The sequence below is a fragment of the Numenius arquata genome, chromosome 10, assembly GCF_964106895.1.
Source record: "Numenius arquata chromosome 10, bNumArq3.hap1.1, whole genome shotgun sequence".
Lineage (NCBI taxonomy): Eukaryota > Metazoa > Chordata > Aves > Charadriiformes > Scolopacidae > Numenius > Numenius arquata.
In genome coordinates this window covers 5,973,897-6,000,809 of record NC_133585.1, presented here as the reverse complement: position 1 = coordinate 6,000,809, position 26,913 = coordinate 5,973,897, and the positions used below count along the sequence as shown (strand labels likewise).

General features: G+C 41.9%; 1 protein-coding gene across 2 annotated transcripts in view; it reads right to left on the bottom strand.

The window, feature by feature from the left end:
- ADK (adenosine kinase) overlaps window positions 1-26,684 on the bottom strand; it is a 291,102-nt gene extending 264,418 nt beyond the window's left edge. The window contains exons 1-2 of one of the 2 annotated variants that reach the window (XM_074154565.1): window positions 26,576-26,684; window positions 11,022-11,096 (exon numbers count right to left, since the gene is read on the bottom strand). In XM_074154565.1, the coding sequence (XP_074010666.1) occupies window positions 11,022-11,096; window positions 26,576-26,631 (131 nt within the window). In that variant the 5' untranslated portion in view covers window positions 26,632-26,684. Of the gene's footprint in view, window positions 1-11,021; window positions 11,097-17,859; window positions 17,949-26,575 lie in introns of those variants that run through there. The other variant, XM_074154566.1, reaches the window with a different exon arrangement.
- Between the last annotated feature and the right edge of the window lie 229 nt (window positions 26,685-26,913).

The following is a 26,913-nucleotide window of genomic DNA, read 5'->3' as shown; positions in this document are numbered from 1 at the left end:
AGACTCTCAGTGTGTCACATAGGAATAGCACTGCCAGCTACTCAGCTGAGCTTTTTTAGGCTTGAAAATGGATCTTTTATCATTTCTTCCAAGAAGGCGGCAGACCTGTAAAGCAATGTGCTTTTTAGGTGTCAGGATGAAGTTCAATAGGTTCTACTTCTACAACCAAATACACGTTAATATTTTGGACAAACCAATAAAGGCAGTTAATACTACACCGTTGCAAACATAAACCAGCAGTGTTAGGCTCCATCAAACTGCAATACAGTTCATAACTGAATTACAACTTTGTACCCATACTAGATCTGTTCTGTCTCTATCTCTAAAAGAAAAAAAACCACAAACACAAAATGTCTAAAATACGATTATTTTAGTATCTCTAGTACGAAGAAAGAAATGCCACATCAATAAAAGTCAATTAAGACCCAGCAAAAGACAATTATTCTCCAGTGAAGAACTCATAAACCACAAAGTCAGCCCAGAACATTACTCTCAAGCAATAAAATCCTCCCAAAGGAAGATACTGGAAGTACTGAGGCTGTATTGAATCTTGATTGATGCTAAATACTGTATTGTCTTTAAAATTCTAAGAATTGACCTTTTTGTCATTCACAGGGACACAGAGAAAAAGACTGGTGTATTATATTTCATGCACAATGCATTGCTCCATTTAGAAATCATAAGGAAACAAGAGAGTCTTCCATACCAGTTAAAACTACTTCTTATTTATTTAAAAAATACAGTTTAAGATGTATTCCCTTTTCCATTACACAGCTTTATGGATGTATTTCTGTTTGTGATAGGCTAGGCAAAAGTATCAATTTCATACTGTTATTGCAACCTAAATGAATCTTTGTGCTGCCTAAAAATTCGATCTCTTCTATCATCCCTCTCCACATCTAAGCACTTGTTCCAGGACAGTTCAGCTTACAGAAACCTCAAGAGAGAGTTGTCACATTCATTTGCCTTAGTCTTCTCTAAAAATGACTTTTAACACTGACTAGAGCAAGCAGCAAGCTACAGACAAGTGTTGCAGCTACTGGGAAATTTCAGCCATGCTGAAAGAACTTACCCAAGCCACTAAAGGCATTAGCTTTAGTGGGGAAAAAAAAAAAACAAAAAAAACACAGCAGATGGAAAATGGCAGAGAAGGTTTCTTTACTGCACTGAAAATTTTAATTTCATCCTAAAAAATGAAGGAGCAATACCCAGATGGAGATTCAGGGCAACGCTCTTGAGAGGTAAAGTCCTTGCCCTGCTACCACTAAAGGATGAGACATACTGAGAACAGCAATTACAGCTTCTGGGAAGAGCTGTTCCTCCCTTTGCCTCTGGCCATAGCTGATGTTTTGCGTCTTAACCCTTCACCCACAGTGGGAGCTGCAGCATCAAGCCCAGACATCCAAGGATCTGGCAGAGGAAAAAGGGACCGAGGCATTTGGACAGTTCCTGCCAGTTACAGCCCAAAAGAGCTTCCCACTTTGGCTGAAAAACAGTTTTGTCTCAGGGCTGGCTGTAAAAAAAAGGTGGTTTTGAGCATTTCTAATTTTGTGAGTCAGCAAAAATTTGAAATTCAAAATACCTTCCTATCTTGTAAAGTTGCCAGTATTCTTTTATTAACTTTTAACCTTAATTTATATATAAAACTTGAAATTCCCTGAAAACAAGTCAGCTACACCTCTGATGTTCTTAGCTAACGCAGGACTTTGTAGTTGGTGCTTTCAAAACAATAAAAAGCTAGTAATTACTAAAACAACTTACTCATCTTAATTAATTTGGTATTTGAATGGTGGAGTCTGTTGATACAAGGCTACAGTTTGCCTTAGCTCATATATGTTAGCCATGTCCCTAGAACGAAAGAGGCTAAAGAAAGAAGTCAGGGATTTTGCACAGGCTAAATTTTGCAAAGGTGGCTTTTTTTTTTTTCCTCCCTAAGTAGAGAAGACAGCTAATTCCCAACCCACAATCCTCTGAAATGTGATTTCCAACGACTCCGAGCCTGTGGAATTGCAATCTAGATGAAAAATACTACAGACAATGAAATTGAAACCATATCTTACCAAGATGCACATCCAAACATTTTACCTAATGTAGACCAAGTAACCAGTTGCATTCTGTTTAGTACTTCAGCTTTGGTTAGTACTGCTGCAGGTAACACCACACAGCACAATTCGATTCAAAACCAAACCAGCTTCAATGAAATACACTGCAACACACTCTTGCAAGAAATGGAGTTCTAGCAAACACATTTGGGGGAAGGTCTTTGACGCGTTTTCCACACAGCAACTCTACAGAAATCTTCCCAAGAGAGCCATGAGATTCTGGAACACTTTGCCTCTTCTACTGGAAGGTCAGGGAAATATAAATGTTAGAAATCAAGAGACTTATCTTGTACCTACAGTTCTTGTCTCGAAAAAGGACAGATAAGGCATGCTAGCTTGAAGCCACAAAAGAGACACTGGGATTGAAACATCTGCATTGATGTGTACTTTTAGCTTTTTTTAACTTTTTAACTTTTTTTAAACTTTTTTAGCTTTTTTAACTTTTGACATGTTAGCTTTTCTATTAACTTAATATCCCTAGTTGAGACTGCGTGCCACCTTGACTTGGAGGGTCAGGCACTGAATTTGCTCCTAGTTTCACTTCTCCTGATGGAGGATGACTGTACGCTTCCTGACTACAGGGACAGCATAATTTTACAGTGATCTTTACTGCTTGTCTTCCTACCAGTGGGAAACTCCTCTTGCCTAAAAAGAATAAGAACCAGCCCCAACACTAAATAAGTAGCCGAAATAATACAAGGATTGAAAAAACGTCCACGGTAATACTTGTATTTCTATAACTTCTTGCTACTGTTCACTTGTTACAGCTTGTCGCGTTAGGCAGTCGTACGCTCCCCTTTATGCTTCGTCATGCGCGTTTCAGATTCCCGCACTGAAACTTCATCACTTTTGCTCTTACTTCACAAGGGAAAAAAAGCAAGAAAAAAAAAATTTAAAAAATCACTGGAGCAAGCTGGAAAAACAATCACCTAAAATCGTTTAGCCATAGCTCCCCAGTCTTTATCTGATAAGACAGACAAACCCACAAGTTTAAAGCAGAAGTACAAAATGAAGGTAATTTGTATGTTAAAATTAATTCATGCAGCTTGCAAAGACACAGAGCTTGTCTGAGTTGTCCTAAAAGACACAGCATCATTTTATAGGATTTGGCACAGATTCAAACTAAGAATCTAATGGCATAGCAGGACACGCAGCACAAACATCTACACAGTGACTGATGAGCTCATCATTTAGTCTCATGATAATAACCAAAAAAATCCACCATCAGTCACACACACTTTCACTGAAATATTCTATTATCCTATTAAAGGGGGGAAATCAAGGGTTTGTGAGATGAAAGATATCTGTTCCCAGCTCTGCATTTAATCTAAATTTATTAGGGAACTGCAGGCTTCGTGACATCCTGAAGTCTACAGCACAGACCCAGTCTCCAGTAACTTGGAGAATGGATGGTTCTGCCCTGACAAAAATAAAGTAAAATAGTACACAAACAGCTGCTTTACCCTTCTCCAGCCCTTGACTAAGGAAAAACAAGAACACCGGTAATTAAGAGGAAGACAGGCTGCCTCCGCCCTGTCCCTGTGGCTACAGCAGAGACCACAGGTCTGACGCTCCAGAAAGGAAGAGGACAAGAAGAGGCAAAGAACGGAGCAGGCCTGGACCTGGTTATGGGAGGCAGAGCACGAGCACAAGCACAGCATCCAGGATCAACAGCAGAGAAGCATCCCATGGCTTAGGTTCCAGTTAACAGTAACACTGACGCGGTATTTGCACATTGTTCAGGAATAGCCTGACAAAATAACAAGTTACTGAAAATAAATGTTAAAAATTCATATTTAATTTCAAGGGAAGGACAGAGTCCCTCTCATCTTGATACACATTCTTCTGGGGAAGAAAAGCTATTGAGATTGCAAATTTCCTGACCCGAATGAAGCAAAAACATAGTAATAAGCATTATAATTTACTTAAATATCTAATTTTTAAAAAACTGAAGTTGTTAAAAAGCTCAAGGTATTCCAACCTTCAGAAATGCTATCATTAACATGTTGTCTTTTCTAAGAGGTGACACATCAATTTCACCTACAGTAAAAAAAACTGAGAACGTGACAAGTAATTGTTAATTTTGACTGGATTTTTCTATTCTTCAATTCACAAGTGATCAAATTGTTTCACTATATTACTATAGTGACTAGAAAAAAAAAACATCTAGCCTTTCCTATGTGGTTGGAAATTTTGGGTTGGAGAAGCAGGATGGGAATGGAAAACAATATTAAAATTGCATCTTATTATCCTGTAATTAAAAATAACGCCTGCAACCATACCCAGAACATCAATCACAATTTTTATCTACTGTATCCTAAATGAAGATTAATCTCGTAGTTGTGCAACCAGGAAACTCTAAGATGAAAAGTTTTTCAGTACAGACAGCAAGTACAGCTTCCGAAGAGAAAGTTTTACCATCTGGTTTTGGATCAATTCCAGTGCTCTAGTGAGAAACCTAGCTTTTTCCATCAAAGGCATCTTCAGCAAGGGTCTTTTCATTTAATGTCACTGCCTAGTTAAAAACAGAGATGCTCAATTCATAGAGCTTTTTCACTTGAAGTTCCATGTTTGCATTGAGGATGCAAATGGGACCCAGTATTTCATCATTTGCCTCGTAGCACAAGTCCCAAAGTTTTGCTAAACAAATTTTTACTTGGGAGTGAAGGGAAGATACAGATAAGCTCTGTGTGTGTGTGTGTGTCAGTCTGTCATACATCTCAAGGTTATTCTAAAGAAAAAATTAATCCAAGAACTGGACATGTTCTATTGACATACATATTAAATTAAGTTTTCTGAAGAAATGGAAATCTAAAAAAATGAAGTTATTATTTGCAGTTTATTACTAAGCAGGTATTTAAGAAAGTGAAAACGTACAATAAACAGAAGAGATAACAAGGAGTGGAATATTTCCTATTCATGAACATGTTACATCCTATTTTACAGGTAAATTAGTACTTACAAGCTCTTCCATAATCATTGCTTAAGGTCAGTATACCCTGAAAACACCACAGCTCCTCATGCAGAACTTTGTCCTTGCATAGGGTAGATTTTTCAAAAAGCCTTTTCCAAATTGAGCTTAACTAAAAGCTTTCACTCATTTTAACCACACACTTAACTAAATGCACTAGGAGAAATTATCAGGCTTGTAGGAAGCTCTAAGCACATTTTCAGGAATGCTACAAAATTTACAGGCACGTTAGTACTGAGAGGATCTTTTTAAGACAGCCATCATTACCCTAAGGTTCTGCAAGCAAACACTTATTTTTTAATTTTTTTTTTTTTATAATTTACCAGCAGTCAGATGATGCAATTTGGCTCAACAGTTTCAACAATGTTCTATGGTCAGACCCCAAGATAAGCTAAATTGACTTCTACAGCTACAATTCAAAACACAAGGTAATAATAAAGAACCCTCAGCTGTTCAGCTTCTCTCCCAAATGAGCCAGGGCAACAGCTAGTTTTAGTAGCCATCTTTCACAAGGATTATTGAAACAAAGGCACATTGTATAGCAAACTATCTTCAAGAAAAAAAAAGAAGGCTAAATTTTCAGGGACAAGTTTTAAAGTTATTACTATGTACTCTGCACACATTCAGTGCTGTACAGACAGATAACAATCCCCAACTCAAAGCAACGCAAAAAACCATTAACCTGTCCCAGTGGGTTGATGAAACACATAAAGTCAAAGTAAACACATTAGCAAAACTAAAAAAATAAATAAAACTGTAAATCTGGGTTTTTTTTTCCTGCTGCTTAAATCTGGCAGCAAAGCCTGGTTTTGCAGCCTGTGCATTCTTTGATCCTGCAGCCTCCTAGTACAGGACGACCACTTGTCTTCCTCAGTCTTCAAGCTCACTCCAGCATGTGTTATTGGGGAAGGGCTTGTTTTGCACTGAAGCATTAAGACTGTGTTGAAACGTGAGTCTGGTGACAAAGAATCAGTTCTGATTGTGTAAAAGCTATTTAGACCTTTAGCCACTTTGTGAGAGTTAACTGCATGAGCAGTGTTTGGATTTTTTTTTGCTACGGGAAGTTACAAAGGCTTCTGTTAGAGATGAGCAAAGGTAACAAACTGAAAATGTTGAAAATAACACATGGGAGAATGGCTAAAGCCACAGCTGTACAGACCAACCTAAATTTAATGCAAGCAAGCACATGTTTTTCATTTCAGCTGCTTCTCAAACCTTTTCCTAATTTATAATCCAAATACCCACAAGAATAGAAAATTTGTACATCGTCTTCACTTCCATTACAGCAAGCACTAAAACAGCCTCAAACAAGACAGTTTAATTTACCAGATGTCATCATTGCTCTATTAGTAACATTTGTGCTTAACTAATCCATCACCCTCCAACAGTACTCTGCAGTGAGGGAAAACAGAGAATGACCAAGCATCTTGGGATCTCCAGTGATGACCCAACCACTCTCAATGCTGCAGACAAGTTGGTAACACACTGCAGGAGATCCATATCCGTACTTGTGAAATTACAGCTCAAAATTACAGCAGTTCTTCCTTCAGTGTGATGATACTCTCTTTTCACACATTAAACATCACCTCCACCCCAAAATACAAACACACTTTGAAGACCCCATTTGTTCTTCCTCTCCCACTTCTTCAAACCTGTTTTTCCAGTGAAGAGCGAAAAGAATATAAACCCATTTCTTGGTTTACAGATAGCCTGTAGTTAAAACAGCATCACAGGGAAGGCAGGTAAGAGAGCTAAGGAACAGATGATAGAGGGCATGAAAGCTATTAAAAACCACAGATCTTTACTGAGCACCTTCAATGAACTTGTGCAAAGATTGCCATAGACCCTGATTTTAAGGAGGGGAAAAAAAAAAAATAAATCAACAAACCACACATAAGGAGAAAAAGACTTGGCTGCTTTGACAACTGATAACTGAACCAAATAGCAGTTTGTAATCCTGGACAACGACAGTGATCAAATAATCAGTCTGGAGATGACAAGTATAATGGAATTCGGCATCCAGACTAGTAAACACACCTTCATTTATGAGAATGTTGCTCTGGTCAAAAGCCCAGAAATTGCAGTGAAATAAAGCAATAATCAATCTTAACCTTGATGTGAAAAATAGGACATATATCATAATTTTCCCTATACGTCCACTCCTATTTATGAGCATGAGCTGAAAGATATTTACATGCTTATACAGGTGCTGGCAATTTCAAATATTTCCCTTGCCTTCCCACTGGCTAATTAGAAGAAGATGCAAGGTTTCCATCTACTTAGAAGTTCCAAGACTGGCATAATAATTCTGTCAAAATGAATTCATGCAGTCATAGACCCAGATGTTGGACAACGGCAAGAGAAGATTTGCCCCCTCTGTGAACATACGCTTCTCAGCTGCTGAATGTGCACTCAAGGTGACAAGTAATGACCAGATCTCTACAGTCTAGAAGTTAACTATAGTTAGATAAATGTCAAAAACTAAATATTTGCAAACCAGAGCACTCCAGGGGAAGCAAGGAAACAGATGCCATCTCCTAACTTTTAACAGCAGGACACTGGAGTATTTACAGGAGTCAGCAGTAATGAGTTTCCACAGAGTCTTAAAACGTCGTTGCCGTGTTAATTTCTTTGCCTGCTTAATTAGAGTTTAATATACAGTGTAGTTTAAATTATTCTTAAATGCCTGTTACAGATTCAGTAGGTAAAGGAATCATTCCTGTTAAAACGTCACAGGTAGAACCAAGTACCAAAAGCTTTAATGAATAGCTGTTAGCAAAGTCACTTTCACAGATTAGTGCAGCTATAGTTAGCAATTCACCCACAAAGCATCAATCCTTTTTCTATTCTTTTCCCTCCCACCCACAAAAAGCTTCTCTTTGAGCAAGTATCTATATCCTAGAAAAATGAAACAAAAATAAATACTGTTAGGTTATGGAGTTAATGCAAATTAAAAGTTGACCACCCTCCTCCAAAAAAATCATTTCTCATATTTCTTTCATGCAGATACTCAGAAAAACCAAGGACATAGAATGGATTACGTTTACTTCAAGACTGCTCTCCAGATCTGTGAACAGAAACCGAAGGGGTTTGGGGTATCACCAGCTTTCAACAGTGCCACCAACATTGCTAACACTTTTTCAATTGTCTCCCTGAAGAGAGGTAAGAATTGAGACCCAGAAAACATAACTACCTGATAGAGGCCAGAGCTTCTCCGGCTCAGGTAATGCCAGACCGCTGATGTGCTCTGAAAAGCCCAGACGGGCACGGTGAAGTTCTGTTGTGGTATAAATTAAGACCATCTCTCCTAGATATAGTCCAGGATAGGCTTAAAGCTTTCCAAAACTTGTCAAAAGACCAGAAGACTTCAGGGCCCAGATTAAACCAAAATCCACCTTGAAAGAAAGGTGACAGGGCTGTGCTAACAACCCAAAACTAAAATAGCCACCCAACCCTCCAATACTGCTCTTTTTCCTTGAACCAGTATTACACAGCAGCAAGCTGTTTCAAACCTGCTGGGGGTAGGACTGCATTATGTATTTATTTTCAGGTTTATTTATAACATGGATTGTAGGCCATTTAAATATTGTTAAAAGCACGACCTGAGACTTCCTAGACAATCTTATGCTGTTTCCATTTGCATTTTCTTAATACAAGTTACAAAAATAATCTGCTTACAGGATTCATTTTAATACTCTCTCATTTCATTGACAATATACATTGATTAAACTTGCAACATCAAGTCCTTTATTCTGAACAAAGGTATTTACTCTTAAAACTGGTTATACAAGAGAAGATGATAAACTAACAGAAATAGTAAAGGAGTTAAATGTGTAAAATCCTTACGGGGGTTTAACTAAACTCTTTCCTCATTATACTAAGATACCTTTTCTCAAGTCAGAGCCCAGATGGCCTGTTGGCCCCCTCGGGCTGAAGAGGTGAGACACAGACTCCAGAGCTACTTGATCGCTGCCAAGACACCAAGAACTGATACTACATGGCTAGAGATGGATGCATGTCTCGTTTGACAAGAAAAAAACAGAGACGAGGCTGCTAGATTGACAATTTCTCTGTCAAATGCTTCACAGTCCTGAAATATCTATGTTCTTGCACCTCCCTGCAGCATTTGAATAGATAACTTGATTCTAGCAGTTGTTCTACAGCCAGGTTTGCTATTTTATCTCCCGTCACAAGCTGAGGAGGCGTGGGATTTGATTCTCATTTCAAGAAGTATTGCAAAAGGTAGTTGGGCTTTGAGTAGAAACGTGCTTGTCTGTTACATGGAGTACTGTGCATACACCACAAACAGGGAGCTAGAAATAAAATCAGGTACGTGTGGAGAAGGTAGACGAGTTCCTCAGTTTTCAGGTCATTACCAGAGCTATCACGCTATCAGCAGGTCCCCTGTGAAACTGTTGCTGGAGGACTGGTTAGTGCTTTAAATAATGCAATACTCCACAAAGGCATTTTGGCAGTAAAGAAATGCTCACAGAGCATATGCTGTTCCAGAAGATAACTCAACTTGTCTGACAGGACTCAAATTTGAGTACATAAGACTTCTAATTTTTAAATTAAATTAAATTCTGCAGAGCTTATCAGGTCCAGTGAAAAGCACAATGAGCTCTTGCAGGATTTCAGTGCTGCAATGTAGGTCCCACCACCTCTTTAACGAGAGCAATTTATAAGGATTAGTTGTGGGTATTGTTGGGTTGGGGGTAAGGGCATTACTTATGTTCAGAAACTGGTTTTCGAGTTATTTCAGTAGGAACGTAAGGCAGAGAATTACATCAGAATAATTTACTTTTTCAGAATTCAAGTCTTTATCTTGAACATTCAAAGTTCCAGATGTTTTTGAGATTGACACACTCCATTACACTCCTGTCTTTTGCCTCCAGCTTATAATATTCAGGCTCTCACTTAAACACACCTTTAGATAAAGCTTGGGTGATAAAATACCTGTTGCAAAACAAATTACTGTTAATATTAAAAGCTTTAGAACAAATGATTTGTGGCTGACAGTACACATTCACAAATAAAAACTCTGCACCTGTTCTTTATTTGGTAATGCGAATTTTTTTCTGGATTCAGTATTCCCATTAATAACTAAAAGAATGACTAGAGAAAAAAATATTAACACTAGAAATTAAACAAAACAAAGAATTGTGAGCACTCGGAGATGAAATCAACTTACTGATCACTTGAAAACAAGATAAATAAAGTGGAAACAACTGGAAGAAAGTGAGCTCATGCAGAAGGATTTAAAAGAGCAACTATATTTTACACCTCTTGAAAAGGCAGATCTCTAAGCTGATCAGAGAACGAGTTTTGCTGAATGCCAACAGCAATACACAAACAGCAATTCAGCGATAGGGTTACACAGATGGTAGCGTAACAACTAGGCTTAAGCACGATAACAGACCACATGATAAGAAGTGGTCCTGTTCTTGACTGATAAATTGGACTATTATAAAAGGTAAACTTGCACAGCTTTTCTTGGTGTGTCACAGAAATGGTTTATTTGCCCCCAAGTCATCACTGAAGAGAGAAAAGAGCGCTGCAATAGGACATCAAAAGTAGCACACAAATATTCATACAAGAACGACCTACATCTTACTGACATTGACGATTGCTTTCAATTAAAGGCTATCAAAGACAGCAATAAGAGACTAAAATAAGTAATTGATAAAAAACAATAAATACTAAAACCACATGAAAACACTGAAGTTTTCCGTTGACACCACCACCACAGCTTCATAGAGCTAGAACAATCAAAAGACTGATTGTTGGCCAATGTTGGCTTCTTTCAGCTTAAGGCCAGAATCCCACAGAGATCAGCACAAACTTCGCATTACACAAGCAGGTAGCCCTCCATTTATTTGTAGGCATCATTCTGGAAATAAAACTGACACTAAAAAAAAAAAAAAAGAAAAAAAGAAAAAAAGACTTACTTGTCAAGGAAGTCCTTATCCACAACAGCACATATATCAAGCAGAGGATTTCCCATTCCAAAGAGGACATTTTCACTGTAAGAGAATCAATTATTTCAAGTTAGTTTAGCATTAGTTTATTGTTCCTAGTATAATATGTTGAAACCCGTTTTTTATTACAGAGAAAAGTTTTTCTTGAATACAGCTAAGGAACATTCACACATTTTGCCTAGTGCAGCACTCACATGGAGACCTGGCATACGGACACAGAGAGTCAAATTTGAATGAAGTCTCATCCTACAATAGTCGTCTTTGATCAATATACAGACTGCAAATAGTCTAGAATATATAAAGCTATATATTCTGTCAAGCTACCATTCACTCAGATGAAGAATTAGAGCTGAATGCCACATTCCGTCCTTTTAAAGAATTGCATTCAAGTTGTAATACCAGATTTTAGACAGGGGGAGCATCAGAGCAGGTTATAAGAATTTCACTGAACAGATTTAGTTGCTGAGTTTACTCTGCTACTGACCAGTAATTAACAATTTAAGTCTGTTTTAATAAACTGAAATTAAGAGACTATGGATTCTGCACTGTCAGCCATCTTACACAGCATAGCCATTTACTGGTAAGAACGTACGGACTTTTTAATCCATTTGAAATTCATTACCATGACTTCTGCCACATAAAAACAAGACATCAGAGATACCATAACCAGCTGAAAGAGCTGACTTTAACTTTTTTTTAAGATTCATTCAGAAACCATGTGTTACACTCTCCTGAATAGCATGTACTTGGGTGATAATGCAGTAATTCCCAAGGATTAGATGCGTGGCCTCGTGTCAAGTAGGAGTGAATGCAGCTGCTGACGAAGGCTGCTTAAAACTACATCCAAACCCAGCACATTCCTTGCTAAGCTAACAACACCTGCTGCCTCCAACTGGCACGGAAAGCCCTGGCTCTACCCACCTTCAGTATAACCACCAAACATGCCTCCTCCTTTACTATGTCTCCATCAAGTATTTGCAGAGGAAGCATATTCTCTGTCTCTCCATCCCCCCAAAGAGTACTCCTGTAACAATGCAGTTGGATCCAAAGTTTATCTGCAGTTTATCCAAAGCTGCAATAACAGTGTCAGCTGAATCTCAAAGAAAGTGAGAGAGTTTTCAATTGTTCTGGCCCATTTAGAGCAAGATAAATGTTTTAAAGGCTCGACGTCTGCCTACTAAATGATAGATTTCGTTAATTTCTACTCAGCAGGATAAGAAAAAAAAAAAAGGAATATAAAACAAGCAGAAAGGGGATGATATGGAACAATCTCATTAATTGTGTCCAACAGAGGTTGGAAACTCATTCACTTCTCACCACTGCTATGAAAAGCCCTTAGCTGACAAATATTTGTCAAATTTGAAGCTACTTGCCAGAAGTACACAGTCAAACTTCTTCCTCTTTACAATGCCACATTAGCTTCCATTAAATGCTAAATTCTGAAGTCCAGAAATGAAGTAGTGGAAAGCATGAATAATAACCTTGATATTGAGACAGAAAACCATGCTTTAAGTACCCTCATTTTTGTCGTAGCTTTTAAGACAGGCCTTTACAGCCCATTTCACCGTAAGTGCAATGTGGAAGATGCTGCTTTGTGAAGATGAAGCCAAGAAAGCCAGCTCACTCCCGAGACAGCCAACATCTGCTTAGCAAAAACCTGTAAGACTCACTAAACACATTTTTGTCAGTGTGAAAAGAAGTAGAGACAGATAATTAAGAAGAAATAAGGATAAAGGGGGTTGCAGTTGGAGTCCCAAGACAGGACATTCTCTCCATTTCAAAAAATTAAGTATTGCAGGACAATGAATGAACAAGTCAGAATACTGAAAGTGCTGAATGCAGATTTGTCCCAAACTGTGTGCTTCTGTACTTGATGTTTAGCTGATCCTCACATTCTGTGAAATTCTACATATCAATAATATTATACCTACACTTTTTTTTTTGGAAAAAAAAAAAAAAAGTATATCATGGATAATTTCTATGTTAGGCAAGTATCAGCACTTGTCTGGCATATCAGTATGCCAGAAAACAGAACTGTACTTCAAAACCCCTCTGAAATACAGCTGACGTGTTAAGGTCACTACCTATGAAGAAGTTACCTTGTTCAACGGAACAGCAAAACAGATTCTACCAAACACTTAACAAGCTGCGGGCTGCAGAACATACTGGTCAATACACTTGAAGCAGCACAAGAGCAACGTTGTACTGGTTTAACATCCACAGAAGCTCTATCAAGCCAGTAACATGGATACAAACCCCTAATACGTCAAGAGCAGTGGAAATTAGCACTTTCAGTGCCATTTAAAGCAGGCAGCTCTTTAGATCACATACAACAAGTCCTGTTCCATCCCCAAGCCTTCCTTCTCCCACAGTATGTTATCATCATCCCTGTTCAAGTATTCCAGAGGCTGTGTAGTTGGGTGTCATCTGGGATGGAGTTTTAAAAGCCAAGGTAGCTATCACTAGACTAGTAAGTGTACGTTCAGCTGACCCCAACTGACCAAAGGGCTATTCCATACCATATGACATCATACTCAGCATACAAAGCTGGGGGAAGAAGGAGGAATGGGGGGGACATTCAGAGTTATGGCGTTTGTCTTCCCAAGTAACTGTTAAGTGTGATGGAGCCCTGCTTTCCCGGAGATGGCTGAACACCTGTCTGCGCATGGGAAGCAGTGAATGAATTCCCTGTTTTGCCTTACCTATTAAACTGTCTTTATCTCAACCTGTGAGTTTTCTCACTTTTACCCTTCTGATTCTCTCCCCCATCCCACCAGGGGGAGCGGGTGAGTGGCTGCGTGGTGCTCAGCTGGTGGCTGGGGTTGAACCACGACACAAACACATAAACCAGAGTACGTTAATTGTTTGATTTCTATGAAAAAGGAAGTACATAGGTTATAACAGTCAACTTATTTTAATAAATAATCTAAATACATGAGCTAGTATATACTAACAGCTAGCCTCGTGTTTTCAATTAACGTGTATTTCTACAGTTTTGGTTGTTTCAGCTAGATGTTTGAATTGACTAAGTCCCAAGGTACTAGACCTTCCATGCCTAAAACTAGATAATAACATTCCATTGGCAAAAAGGAGATAGATCCATACGCTCCATTTGTACTGGAGACTGTAGTCGTGTCTTTCCTTAACTGACACCGCACTTGGTAAAAATAACTTTCTGGGCAAAATGGGTAGGGTCTAAATGATCGCTTTCCAAGTCACAAATTAAAAAAATTCAACAAGTTTAAGCAGACATTTAAGATCGCCACTGTCATCACCGTCTTCTAATACAAGCTTTGTGAATCACAAGCTGGAAATTCCAGTGTTTCTACTGTTAAAGAGACAGACTTGGCTGTGTAAATCCTTGCGTTCAACCCGATTAACACAACACTGGCTACATTTCAGTGCAGATCATCCTTCCCTTCTTGAGGGGCTGAGAAGTATCTGCAATGTCACACTATTGCACTTTTTTGTGCATGAGGTATAGCAGTTACTTGGCTACAGTTTGCTCCTCTGCGAAAATAAAAATTTAAAAAAAAAATTTAAATCACATATATTCTATAAAGCCACATATTGTAAAAGTATAACGTTAAACATAGTATTTAGGATGCTGGAAAATGTTAAATTACAAGTCTTCAGAGCAAGTAAACTGCTACAGTCTCACCAAGTTTCTCACTTTCAGCAGTACACGTGAACCGCTATACCCTTACGTTTGCTGTTCAGTCAAACTGGACACCTTCATTGATTAAAATTTCACGGATTATTTCCAACCAACTAGACGTAAAACATAGTAAGGAAGCTGCAATAGTTTCCTGAAAGGTGAGATTTCAGAATACATAGATTACTTGGGAAATACATCTCTGCAACAGAGACAGAACACCCACGTACTCCACAGCCTCCCCGACTCTCTCCAGTCCCTTCTCTTGTGCAGGTGTACTGGTATCTAATCATTCCAGAAGCATGTTCTTGCTTAACTCAACTAACCTATTGCAAAAGAACATTTGGCCCAGCTCTTCAAGAAAAAAAGTGACAACTCCTCCACCTGCACACATTAAGGGCATATAATTGACTATACACAATCAGTGTGTATATATATATGTATGTATATATATATGTATATGTGTGTGTATATATGCATACAAGTACACACGGAGTACATATATATATATACTTTTAAAACTCTAAACTGAGACATTCATACAAATCTAAAACTTGTTTGGACACAGAAATTCGCTGTCCATCTGGCAGGGAAAACTACAGGAACAACGGCGACTTACTCTACAGAAAGCTTGGATGTACACTGCATTTGCACCCTAAAGTCTCCACAACACAATATATTTTACTAGTTTGCCATTTAACTTTGAACTAGTGGAGTGAGTTGCAGTTATAAGCTCAAGCAATATAATTCATTAAATATAAATAAATCTTCACCTGCTAATTAAGGCATTTTGTTTGGAAATTGCCGAATGATTAATTTTTCACAAATAGCCAGCGTTTCACGCATTACTCTTATCACAAGTTGCAGAAGTAATGAGGTGAAACCAAACTGGATAAAAACAAAGCAAAAAAAAGCCCTACGAAACAAAAAACCCCGCATCAGTACTGAGCTACCCCTTCAATCACTTTTAAAAAGTCAACAAAATTAACTGAATGATCTGGAAAGCTGTGTCCAACATCATGATTATGCATTACTAATGCTCTGCTGTTAAAGGCATTTTTTAAAAAATATGGTCCCGTTTCAAGTCAGCTGCTGAACGTTAGTGGTGCTGGGTCTAACTATCACACAACACTGTTATCATCGCATGCTGCTGTGCACTTCAGTGGAAGAGCAACATCAAAATATCACTGAAAGCTTATTATTAGCTACTGGCACACAGACAGAGGAATATTTTAAGCCTTTGGATACTGGCATGTCTCACTTAAATAAAAAAAAACCTTTTATTTCTTTCAAAAATCTATTTTTTCTTGCTGCAAAATTTCCTCATGTACATAACAGTAACTAATAGTAAAGGAAGCCAAGTTGAAAATATCACCTTTTTTATTGCTCCGTAACAGCCTCATACTGCTGTGCAGCTGTAGCGTACGCTTAATATTAAATTCTCGCGCTAAGACATTTTAGAGTCAGAAAGCCTTAATAAAACACGATTGGGACATTTGGGCACCCCAATTGCCCAACAGCCTGCTGCATGCCTAGTCTTCCATTTACAAATATTTTAGATCTTACAAAACCATAGCCTACGTTAGTATTTCTATAGGGTTGGAGTATGCCCTTAGAAGTAAGGCCAAACAACGCAGATTCTAAGCCTATTCTCAGCATATCCATTTCAGTCACAAAGGAACATAGCTAAACCCCACGTAACACAAGATCCGAATTCCACTAAAATCATTTACGCAGGTAGTTAAAAGAAAACAGCAGTAGTACCACGTTCACAGCACCTGAATAGCTCTAAGAACTACAGCTATGAGGACTAAGAACACCCTTCTCTCATCCCACTAACCTACACAACAAATGTAAGCGAATAAGGTGACATTTACCGTTAAGCATAACTTGCCTGACACTAAAAGTTGCTCAGAACTATTATTACATGATTCCAGAGTTCAGACGATTTCCCTTGCATCACTCCTCGGCAAATCACTTCAGCATATAGACCTTAAACGTACACGTAGCCTGTAGGACCGCTCACATGCGGTCTTAAGCAAAGGCAATATTTGGCTAAGGAGTTCCGTGCTTACACACCGACTCAGAGGAGTATCTTCAGTAAAGATTTCATTCCTTATGAAACTTTCATAGTCTTCCGGAGTGACACATTCACAGGTTCCAACTCAGAAGCCAAGCCTTAAAAGCCTTGGCCTTATGTAAGCAAGGCTGCCACGGGAAAAAAAAAAAAAAACAAAAAAACCCACCCTGTTCCACCACTACCCAGCTCCTCCGGCAGCTGTGATAAAACTCCACACCAGCTCCAGGAGCGAGATGATACCACCACGATTTCAAAGCGCTACCGCCTGTACTCCTGGGTCAGAAACAGCGTGAAACGCGATCCAGCGAGTTTTGAGGGTGGAGAGAGGAGATGGGCCAGTCGCCCGCAACGATCATTGAACTTGGGAGTCCGTAATTTTAGGCATTTCTTTAGCAACTGAAGGACTGAGCAAGATAGCTACGTGATGAAGGCTACCCGTTCACCATACCACCCCGTCTTAAGAAGAAGCAAAACTGGTCATAATAATTCCTTTCACTGAATGTTAAGTTAAGGGTTTGTCACTCTTTGGTGATCGCTGACAAACTGTCACCGCCGCCGTTCCAACAGCGTGCTCCGAGCCCCGCCGGTTATTATCACCCTGCTTCTCGTTATTTGGGATCCATTTAAAATCAGGTTCCAGCCACCACGGGCTACAGCGATGCCGTACGGTCCATCGGCGGCTGCCGAAGCCCCACCGCACCCGACCCCCGACCTTCAGCCGCCACCCTCCGGCAGCGGTACCGCCGCAGAGCCCCGCCGTGCCCCGGCCGCCGCCCCGCCGTCCACCCCCGGGAGCCCGGCCCGGCGCATCGCCCCTCGGGGCTCTCCCCTATGCTGTGGCGGGCGGCCGCTGCGGGGCTGACCGGACGGGCGAGGACCGGCATCGGGGCGACCGTCGGGCGGCGGTTGGCGACTCCGACGCGCGCCCACCTGCCCGCCAGAAATCAACCGCGAGAGGGTGACCCCCACCCGGCCGCGGGGGCGGCCCGCCAGCGCTGAGAGGCGGGCAGGACACAGGCACGGCTTCCCCCGGGGGGCGCCGGGCTGGGCTGCGGTGAGGCGTCCGGTGTTACCTGAGGGTGGGCATGGCTCCCCGACCGCCCGCGGCGGAGCCCCGCTGTGCAGCAGCAGCAGCAGCACCGTCGCCTCCTCCGCCCGCCTCAGCCGCGACTGAGCCGCCGGCCGCCGCTCGGCCCACCCACCCGCGCGCCGGCCGCCCCGCCCCGCCCCGCCCGCGCCTCCCGCCATTGGCTGGGGGGCGGCCGGCGGGGGCGGGCCCGGGCACCTCGAGCGGCGGCGGCGGCGGGGCGCGAGGAGGCGGCGGCAGCGGCGGGGTCGGGGGCGCCGGCGGCCGGGCCCGCGCCCGCGCCCCCGGTTCGGAAGCTTCACGGTACCGGGCGGCGCCGCCCGCCCGAAGCCCCGGCCGCCATCTTTGGTACGGGCAGGGAGCACGCGCCTCCCACACACCTCCTCCTGTCACCTCCCTCCCCCGGGCCGAGGAGGCGACGATGGTGGCCAGCGCTAATTAAGAAAAAAATAATAACGTTTAATCGAGGTAGCGAGGAGGTGCGGAGTTCCAGCCGCACCGCCCACATTAAAGATGGCCAGCGGAGCCCCTCAGCTGTCACGGGGCGGTGGGAACTCCCTCGGGCACCACTGACCGGCACCTCCCTCGGGGACACCCCATTTTTACTCACAAGAACGCATTTTCGCTCTTTTTATTGGTGCGTTGGGTCAGGCCTTAACACTGCCTCAGGAGACTTTCTGTGAAGCCTTCCTCTGCGGCCGCCACCGCCGGGCACCGGCCTCCACGGCCATCGACGAGCGGGTGCCGGGCAGGGCCACGCGGACACGGGCTCCCGCTTTGGATCCAGAGAGGAGCTCGATTTTACCCCCGGGTTGCTGAAGCGCCTGGCAGCCACCTGTGGCACCGGGCAGGAACCATTACTCCATCTTTCCAACCTGCCAGAGGGCAAGAGTGGAGACAGGGAAGAGACGAGGGCCTGTCTGCCACCATTGGCGGGGAAAAAAGGGTAAGCCCTTCGTGGCCTAAACTCCTACTTCTCCACCCAACATTCAAGCACAACCCCTGTAGCTGAAAGGAAAAGCGTCGGTAAAGCCAGGTTCCTGTTCTTTGCTCGTCCTACCCGCTTGCTCTTCGTTTGGCTGTCGAAAGTTACTGCTGCCCTGGGCAGATTTGGCACTTATTTTTGTTAACTTACCGGTACCAGAAACTCCGATTCATGAAACTAATGTCAGAAGAGGTTGTTTTTGCCAAAAAGTGAATCCCACATTGTTCTGTCAAGTACTGCTGTGTCGCCTCTAATCAAATATTTGAACTTTACCACTTCCTAATCGTGTGGCTATTAGCCTTAGTTTCCCTTCCTCCCCATCTACAAAATGGGAATATTGTACTTAGAAAAATCAAAGCCAAACTTTCCAACTATTTGCTGATTTTTAGGTGTGTCAGAAGAGAAGATGCCAAAATTTGAGATGTTCATGATGTTCAAGGACCTATAGTGTCACATGAAGATAACAGGAATATTTACGTTCAATACCTGATGTAGGAAAAATTTCCTAGGTTCTCTAAATTGGACACTCAAAAATGAATCACTTTATTCTCATTATTAAATAATAATCACAAAATTCTCATTATTAAAGTGTGTCAAGGGTCTTGAAAAGTCAAACTAATTGGAATGGGAAAAGCATCCATCCCCTTACTGTTGCAACACACAGTACAACAGGTCCCCAAATCCCAATGAAAGATTTTTAATTTTAATAAAATGTAAATATTCTATAATGGCTGTATCCTCTGATCCACACTGAACAATAGATTATGCCTAGTTTAACAATATCAGTGCCTAATAGCCAATTCTCTGTTTTGTAACTGAAAGGGGGTGAGGGGGGAATCCCATCACAGGCGAGTATAACAGTAGTACTAACATAGCTTGGTCTTGTTGGTCCCATTGGTTTATCCCTTGGGTAAAATCCCGTGTATTTTAAATAACAAATCAATTTTTAAAAAAATCAAATTGTAGATTCCCTCATAAAAAATTGCCTGGTTTTAACAAGCACATAAGAATATGTAAAGGAAAATAGATATAATACATTAACATGATCTATATAGTAATTTATAACACACAACTGCATATTATGAATATTAAGCTACAGAGTCCGAATGAGGTACCATCAAATGTTAATATCTTTTTTACCAGTTCAGCAAGATAGGATCAAAAGGGTGTTTTTCTAGAAAATTAAACAGCCCTTCATGAAATAGCACGTGTGACACCTCAACAGCGTTTGTCAATAGCACTTTATAAACTTCCAGCTAATCCCAAGCGTCCAACCGTCTTGCTTGTACTATCTTACACTTGCAGGTTCTACCGTTACTGACGTCTTTGAGGCATCACCTACCACTACAGGGTTTTTGATTATTTGCCAGGGAACTTCTAGACGTCCTGACATGTAAGTGGAGCAACAGCAACCAGGGTATCCCTGGAAAAATGGTCATTTATCCCCTATGGTCCTTCATAGACTAACTTTATGATGCTTGTGCCACAAGTCTGACTGGTAGTCACAGCACAAGTTCGCTCAGCCTCCCTGAAACCTTCTGAACTTTCTTTGCTTGTGTGGAGCCTAACCTGTGCCTCCGCATGTGTTTTGGCTTCTGAAATCCCTGAGAAATACAGAATTCACAGCTTTTGCATCTAAAAATGTATAATACCTGACAGGGTCTAGTCACAATTTCTCTTGACTGCTTCTGTTAGTTTACAGTAAGGAAGAGATCTTCACGACCATACGATTTCCTCTATGTATAGTGAACAGTTATTCCTCAGGCGATTTCACTAAAACCCTTTCTTTCAAGCACGGTATGGATTTAAAGTGAACTCCACCCCTATCTGATATAACAACAGGTAAACATGTGATAACTTTTAAAATTGCACTTTATTGAAGTAATCCACAAAACTACACATTTTATACATTTGTAACTTGCGTATCCGAGATACAGGCAATCTAGGCCTCAGCCTTGGACTCATGATATGTTTTACACCACAAAGACTTGGTATAAATCCTCCAGTTTACAATACATAAACAAAAAGTTCTCCATTAACCCCCATATTTCACCCAGTTTCTTCAAAGTACAAAATTAAGGTTAATCTTAGATAAGCTGCCCACTCTTCTATCTTCACAAGGCAGAAGGTTGATCTTTGACGTAATACACTCAGCAGACATTATAAAATGGGACCAGCAAGCAGAAAGTCCACAAATTCTCTTTCAATAACAGCATTTGGCAGAGCTTGCATGTATTTTCTACTACAACAGTGGTTGTTTTCAAGACTTTTCTAAAGAGTGAATTTCATATTTTGCAACATAAAGTAAGATGCATTTTTATCTTGTATGGATCTACTAGCAAAGTATTAAAAAGATTTAAAGATTTTTTTTTTAATTATTTTAAAATTCCATAGCATAACGCCATTCCTTTTAATGCAGCTTCACAGACCATACAGCTGTAAGAGCTAAGGAAAGTCTATAAATCTGCTAAGTCTTCATCATATTGCAGACAGCTATACTTTTTTTCCTGTTTTACTCCAGTCAAATAGCCTGGCCTTTGAGACAGTTACAACTACTTTGTACCACTGAATGTACAAGGAAAAAAAAAAGCAAAAAACCCCAAAAATCTTTCCCTGTAAACGAAATCCCAAGGTAGCATAAAGCCAGCAAGTAGCTTTAAGTTACCATATCCTTCAAGCGTGGAACAGCTTTGACTGTGGTCAAACAATCATTACAGAAATGACTGCAGTTCAAAGTGGAAAAAATGCCGTTCCCTTCACCGAATTCTGAGTAGCACTTCCCTCCTTCACACAAAATGCTTTGATATTTATTATATAAATAATATTAGTATGTAAATTGAAATTACTTAAGAAGCAATTTATGTAAGTAGAAAATGAACAGCCTTGAGAAAAGAGTGTTCACATTTTATCTGCAAGTTCAATTTACTCTCTTAAAGTAGATAAGGTTTTCCAACACATCGCTAGCAAATACTAATTAATGACCTTTAGATAGCAATCCCATTCCCTGTTTCTGAAACTGGTTTTGTGAAATACTTGTGTACCATGTGTGTGTAAGTACCTGCTCAAATTCAATATCACAACCTTGAATCACAAGCCAGGGTTTTGCTTCAAACATTTCCACATCAAGCACACCTCAGCAATAAGAGAGTAAGCCAAGGTCTTGTTCTGCAGAAAGCGCTTTTCACACTATTGCATTGACACCGTATTCAACTACCTCCACGTTCACTCAAGTCTCCTTTCCAGGAACCCTCCTCGTCTGGTTATAAGTAATATTAGTAGATCCAATTAAATGAGTAATTCTACACAATCTGTTTTGTTAGCTGAAAAAGAAGGGACTCGCAAATCTCGAAAAAATTCACAGGAACTTCAAGATTCATGATGAAATGGGCATGTTTGCACCGTCTGCCCTCCCACGGGTAATCAAGTGTGCAAGCAGCTCCGGGGACAAGACTAGTCCTGTTGACTTCAGGGAAGCAGCACGCAAAGGCAGAGGCATACTTTTCTGCTGGATATTAGTAAAGGCTATTATTAGGTCTAAACTATCGTTGCTCGTCAGTATGACTCTTGGGCCAGGTGGGCTGCAGGTAACGTAAGTAATGAAAGAGAGAGACACCAGCCATGCTCATGGTCCAGGGCAGAAAGAGCCTTCCCATGACCTCCTCCTTCCTCAGGTTACACGCTCTTTCACGTAAAGCAAGGAATTACTTTAATTAAAAGGATGAAAACACCCTAACAAGCCTCTCCAATACAAGAACACAAAACTGTGGAAATATGACCCACGCCGTGAGAAATCCCACAGGATTACATCAAAGGCCAGGCAAAGACACGTGTCAATCTGAACAGTAATTTGAGAGTTACGTATCTGAACAATGGGAACCAGCGCCTGAACCGTCGGAGCGAGGTATTTTCCATGCCGCAAGTCATTCCGGTTTGGGATATATTCCTGTCAGCGCAACTCTGAAGGGAAGGTTACTGCTGTTATGTCCTAAAGAAAGCAAAATTAGGAAAGTCTGTTGCTAGTGTCTTCAAAAGACATTTGTATCTGTTTGTCTGCTTTCTACAGGGCTCTAAATATCCATCTGAAGAAAAAGAGTCTGTTGCTTTTATTCTTCTGGGAGCAAACACAGCAAGGTGCTAGAGTCTCAGATCTTTCTTTGTACTACCAGGCCGTTAGAGTGCTGACATGGAAAAAGTTACCCATATTTGCAGATATGAGAAATTGGAAAGTGAGAAAAGTATAAGCCACGAAGACAGAAACTGAAATGAATGCAAATGGGGAGTGAGGTGAAATTTAAAAAAAAAAAAAAAAAAAAAAGAAAGAAAAACGATTTACTAAATTCTGACTGAAAGCTTTGTCACAGCTAATTTACAATATTCAGAATCTTTCATTTATAGAGAGCTGATGAAGGAATAAGCTAAATTAAAAGCCAGCTTATTAAGAAAATTAAAAATGCAAGAAATTAACAATATTTTTACAGCCATTGGTATGAAGCTGCCTAAAATCTAGTGGAGCAGCAACGACAAAGGACTGCTTTTGATAACAATTACCCACAGAATGTTTGACAATTTATTCTGAAAAGGAAGAGAAGTTTAATAGTAACAGAAGAAGAGGAATATTGTACTTTGTACTTCTAGTATGAAGTATTTATCAAATTCAATGCTTACATTGTCTCCATGTAGATAAACTGATTTGTCCCAACAGCCAGCCACGTCAGGACTATTCAATCAATCCAGCAGCTGCAGAACGGCCAGAGGCCATAACGCAGCAGAGGGGACTTCACAGCAGAGGATTTCACAAGTTTGTTAATTTTTTTTTTTCTTCTGCACACATGCATATTTCAATACAGACATGTACATACGAGCTCAAACATTTCTACAGAGAATGTCCAAATTCTTTCCTAACCGTAGCAGTCTATTAACAGGAGTCTGGCTGCAGTTTCCACAGACTTCCAAGATAAAACCAACCCAAAAATAAAAGGACACAAACCCTTAGTAATTCTCCTCTAAAGTAACACCCCATGATGTTTCTAGTAAGTTGACTCTACCGCTCAGCGACAAACCATTTGCAGTTCTGCAAGCCTATTTTCTCTTCAAACAGAACAGTTCACACACACAATATTTTATTTCACACAGCAGAGATGGAGTCAGAAGCCTGGAACAGCACCGCAGGCATTAACGGCCTTGCCTAAAGCCCACTGCTTTTAGCGGGGATTTGCACCCCTCAATAAAGACAATGCAAAAACCTGCCGCCCAGCAGATTAACGTCAGCACAACGCATTGTTGAGCTGGGAACGCTGGTTTGGGTCTCGGGCTTTGTGTTCTGCTCAATGGGTGGCAAAAGGCAGCCATCCCATATTGCTTTCAAACAACTTTAGCTGAACCCGGTCAGCTTTGCCTACCTCATGAGGGAGCAATATTTGCTTTCCTTTGCCTGAAAGGATCAAAAGGCACTAAAAAAAAATTTTTAAAATGTACCCGTGAAACCTCCCTGATGCCACTTTGAGAGAGAAAATGATGAAAAAAAATAAGAGGGGGAGGACATGTTTGTTATTGTTGACAAGGTACAGCCTATAGTGCAGAGTAGAATTTAATTATTTTATGTCACTGTTTTATATTAAAATAGTTTTCATGGTAGCCACAAGAAAGATTCAGGTTCGTACCATGTGGGAGAATAAGTAATACACACGACCATCCTTGTTGAGTCCATTAGACATGGTTTTCGGAAGAGGCTGGAGAGTCTCGGATCTAGATGTCAAGGTCAAGGAATTCTCCTCTAATTCTTGGTATAACACACACAAAGTTATTGTCTCCCAAAATTTTTGAGTGATTTTTCACTTCTTTTCTAATCTGTAGGTTAACTGTTTCCAATACTCCCAAGCATATGTAGCAGCGCTTTGCATTAACAACCGAACCTCGTTACAAACACAACAAAATCAAGGAATCTCGGCCATTCTGGTACCTTCCACACTGGCTTTTAACAGGGGACAAAGTCCCCCAGCAGCACTCGGCCAAACACGTTCTTGCGGCTACGTTCAAGGGAGTGCAGAGGTCTGCCAAATCCAGGCCAACCACCTCGCCCGCTCCACGAGTCCAACCTGCGGCCCACAGCACACATTAACTTTATTTCATCAGCGGCCGATTATGGCATTTCTCCTCTTACGAAACAGAGCTGGAGTCCAGTTTACACTTCATATTGCAGTAACTTGAAACAGAACTGCAGTCCGCAACTTCTAACAACCTTCCCCGTGTTTTATCCATCCTAGCTCACAAAAGTATTATTTCAGTTTAACCAGTTGTTATCGGAGCATGTCACCGTGGCCTTTCATTCCATTCTAAACATCCTCTCCATTTTCAACTCAGCACTTCAATAACCTTCTCAAATTTTTGAATTTTCATGTTTAGGCTCAAAGCAGGTAAAACGCACTTTCCTCTAATAAGCTTTATAAAAAAGAAACACTGCGATTCCCAGTTCCTTGTCCCACCTTGCCTTAAGGCCCATGGAAATAACTTGCTTTTTAATTACAGCCTTACACTGCTGCCTGCCATTTATTTGCTTTCAGAGCTCAGTTACATTTTTTTTCTTTTCCACTATCTGCAACTGAGCTTGTCAACTATTATTAGACTTGAAAAGTCACTCAGCTGCCAAAGGAGCAAGTACCCTGACTTTGACAAATTTAATAGGATTAGTTCTTTCAGTAAGACCATCAGTACCGAAAGGGACTGTTCTCATCTCTGTACTAAAGTACATCTATTTTATGCTATATTTGAGCAAGTTATTAGTTATCACCAAGGTAATTTTGGACCTTTCAAGCCTTATGTCATTAATCCTCTTCACAGACCGAATACTTGGAAGGGGATCGGCTCTCTTACAGTTATATTCATGTGAATAATCCCGAGAAAACAAATCAGAAACTGCCCCGACAAGAGCTCGGCTATAGCGCTCTCCGTACACATTTTGGCCGTGGTCCCTGCATTGAGAAACCTTATATTTTTCTGCTATGACATTTAAAAATTAATGACTTGCCTCTGTGCAGGCCATCGGTCAGATGGCGCTCAGTCAGTGATATTATACAATAATCACACAAATAAGGAAGCATAGCAAACGGCACAGGTTGTTTCAATATGAAAACTCTTAAAAATATTCTGCGTGTCCTGAAGAAAACGTGTGTGTGGAGGAGGATTTTTCAGATAACCAAAATCCCGTCTGTCGGGGACGGAGACCCCCCTCAAGGGCATTAATCAGGGCTGTTATTCGGAGGATATTCTCACAGACGGAGGCACACGGAGTGACAACCCGGGCTGCGTTCCCAACACCGCTTGCTGGAGCTGCGGCATCCCCTTCCACCCCACCGCCCGCCTCCAGAACCGCCTCGGCGCGAACCCGCCCCGGGCCCCGCGCACCCGCCGCTGCCGGTGCCGTTCCCGCCGCAGCGCTCCCGTCCAGCCCGGCAGCGGTACCGGCGGCAGCGGGGCGGCCCCGCCGCCCGCCTCCACGTGTGCCCGGCGCCGCCGGCAGGGGACCGCGGTCCCGCGGGGGGGCCGTCCGCACCGCGCCTGGCCCGGCCCGGCGGGATCCCGCCGCCGTGACTTTGACCGCGGCGACACGTGTCCCGTTCTCCACCGGGGGCAGCACCGGCGGCACCCCGCCACCCTCCGGTACTCGCTAGGGCTTCCCCGCGACGAAGAGCCCCCGCCCGCGGCCCCGCCGCCCCTTTACCTCAGTTGCTTTTGCTCCAGCTTGAGCTTCTTGGCTTGCGGCTCCCCCGCTGCCATCTTCGCGCTGGGCGGCGTGTGCGGCGCCCTCCGCTCCCCTCGGCCCGCCCGCCGGCCCCGGCCCGCCCCGCCGACCGCGCCGGCACCGCCACCCGGGGGGCGGGGGCGGCGGGGGGGGGGCGGCCGCGCCGGGCGCCTGACGGAGAAGGGAGGCCGCGCCGCCCCGCCGCTCCCGCCCGGCGGTGCGCCGCCGCGCCGCCCGCCCGCTTCTAGCGCCGGCTGGCAGCCCCCGTCCCCCGCCCGCCGCCGAGGCCGAGGGACGGCGAGGGGCGGTGGGCGGCC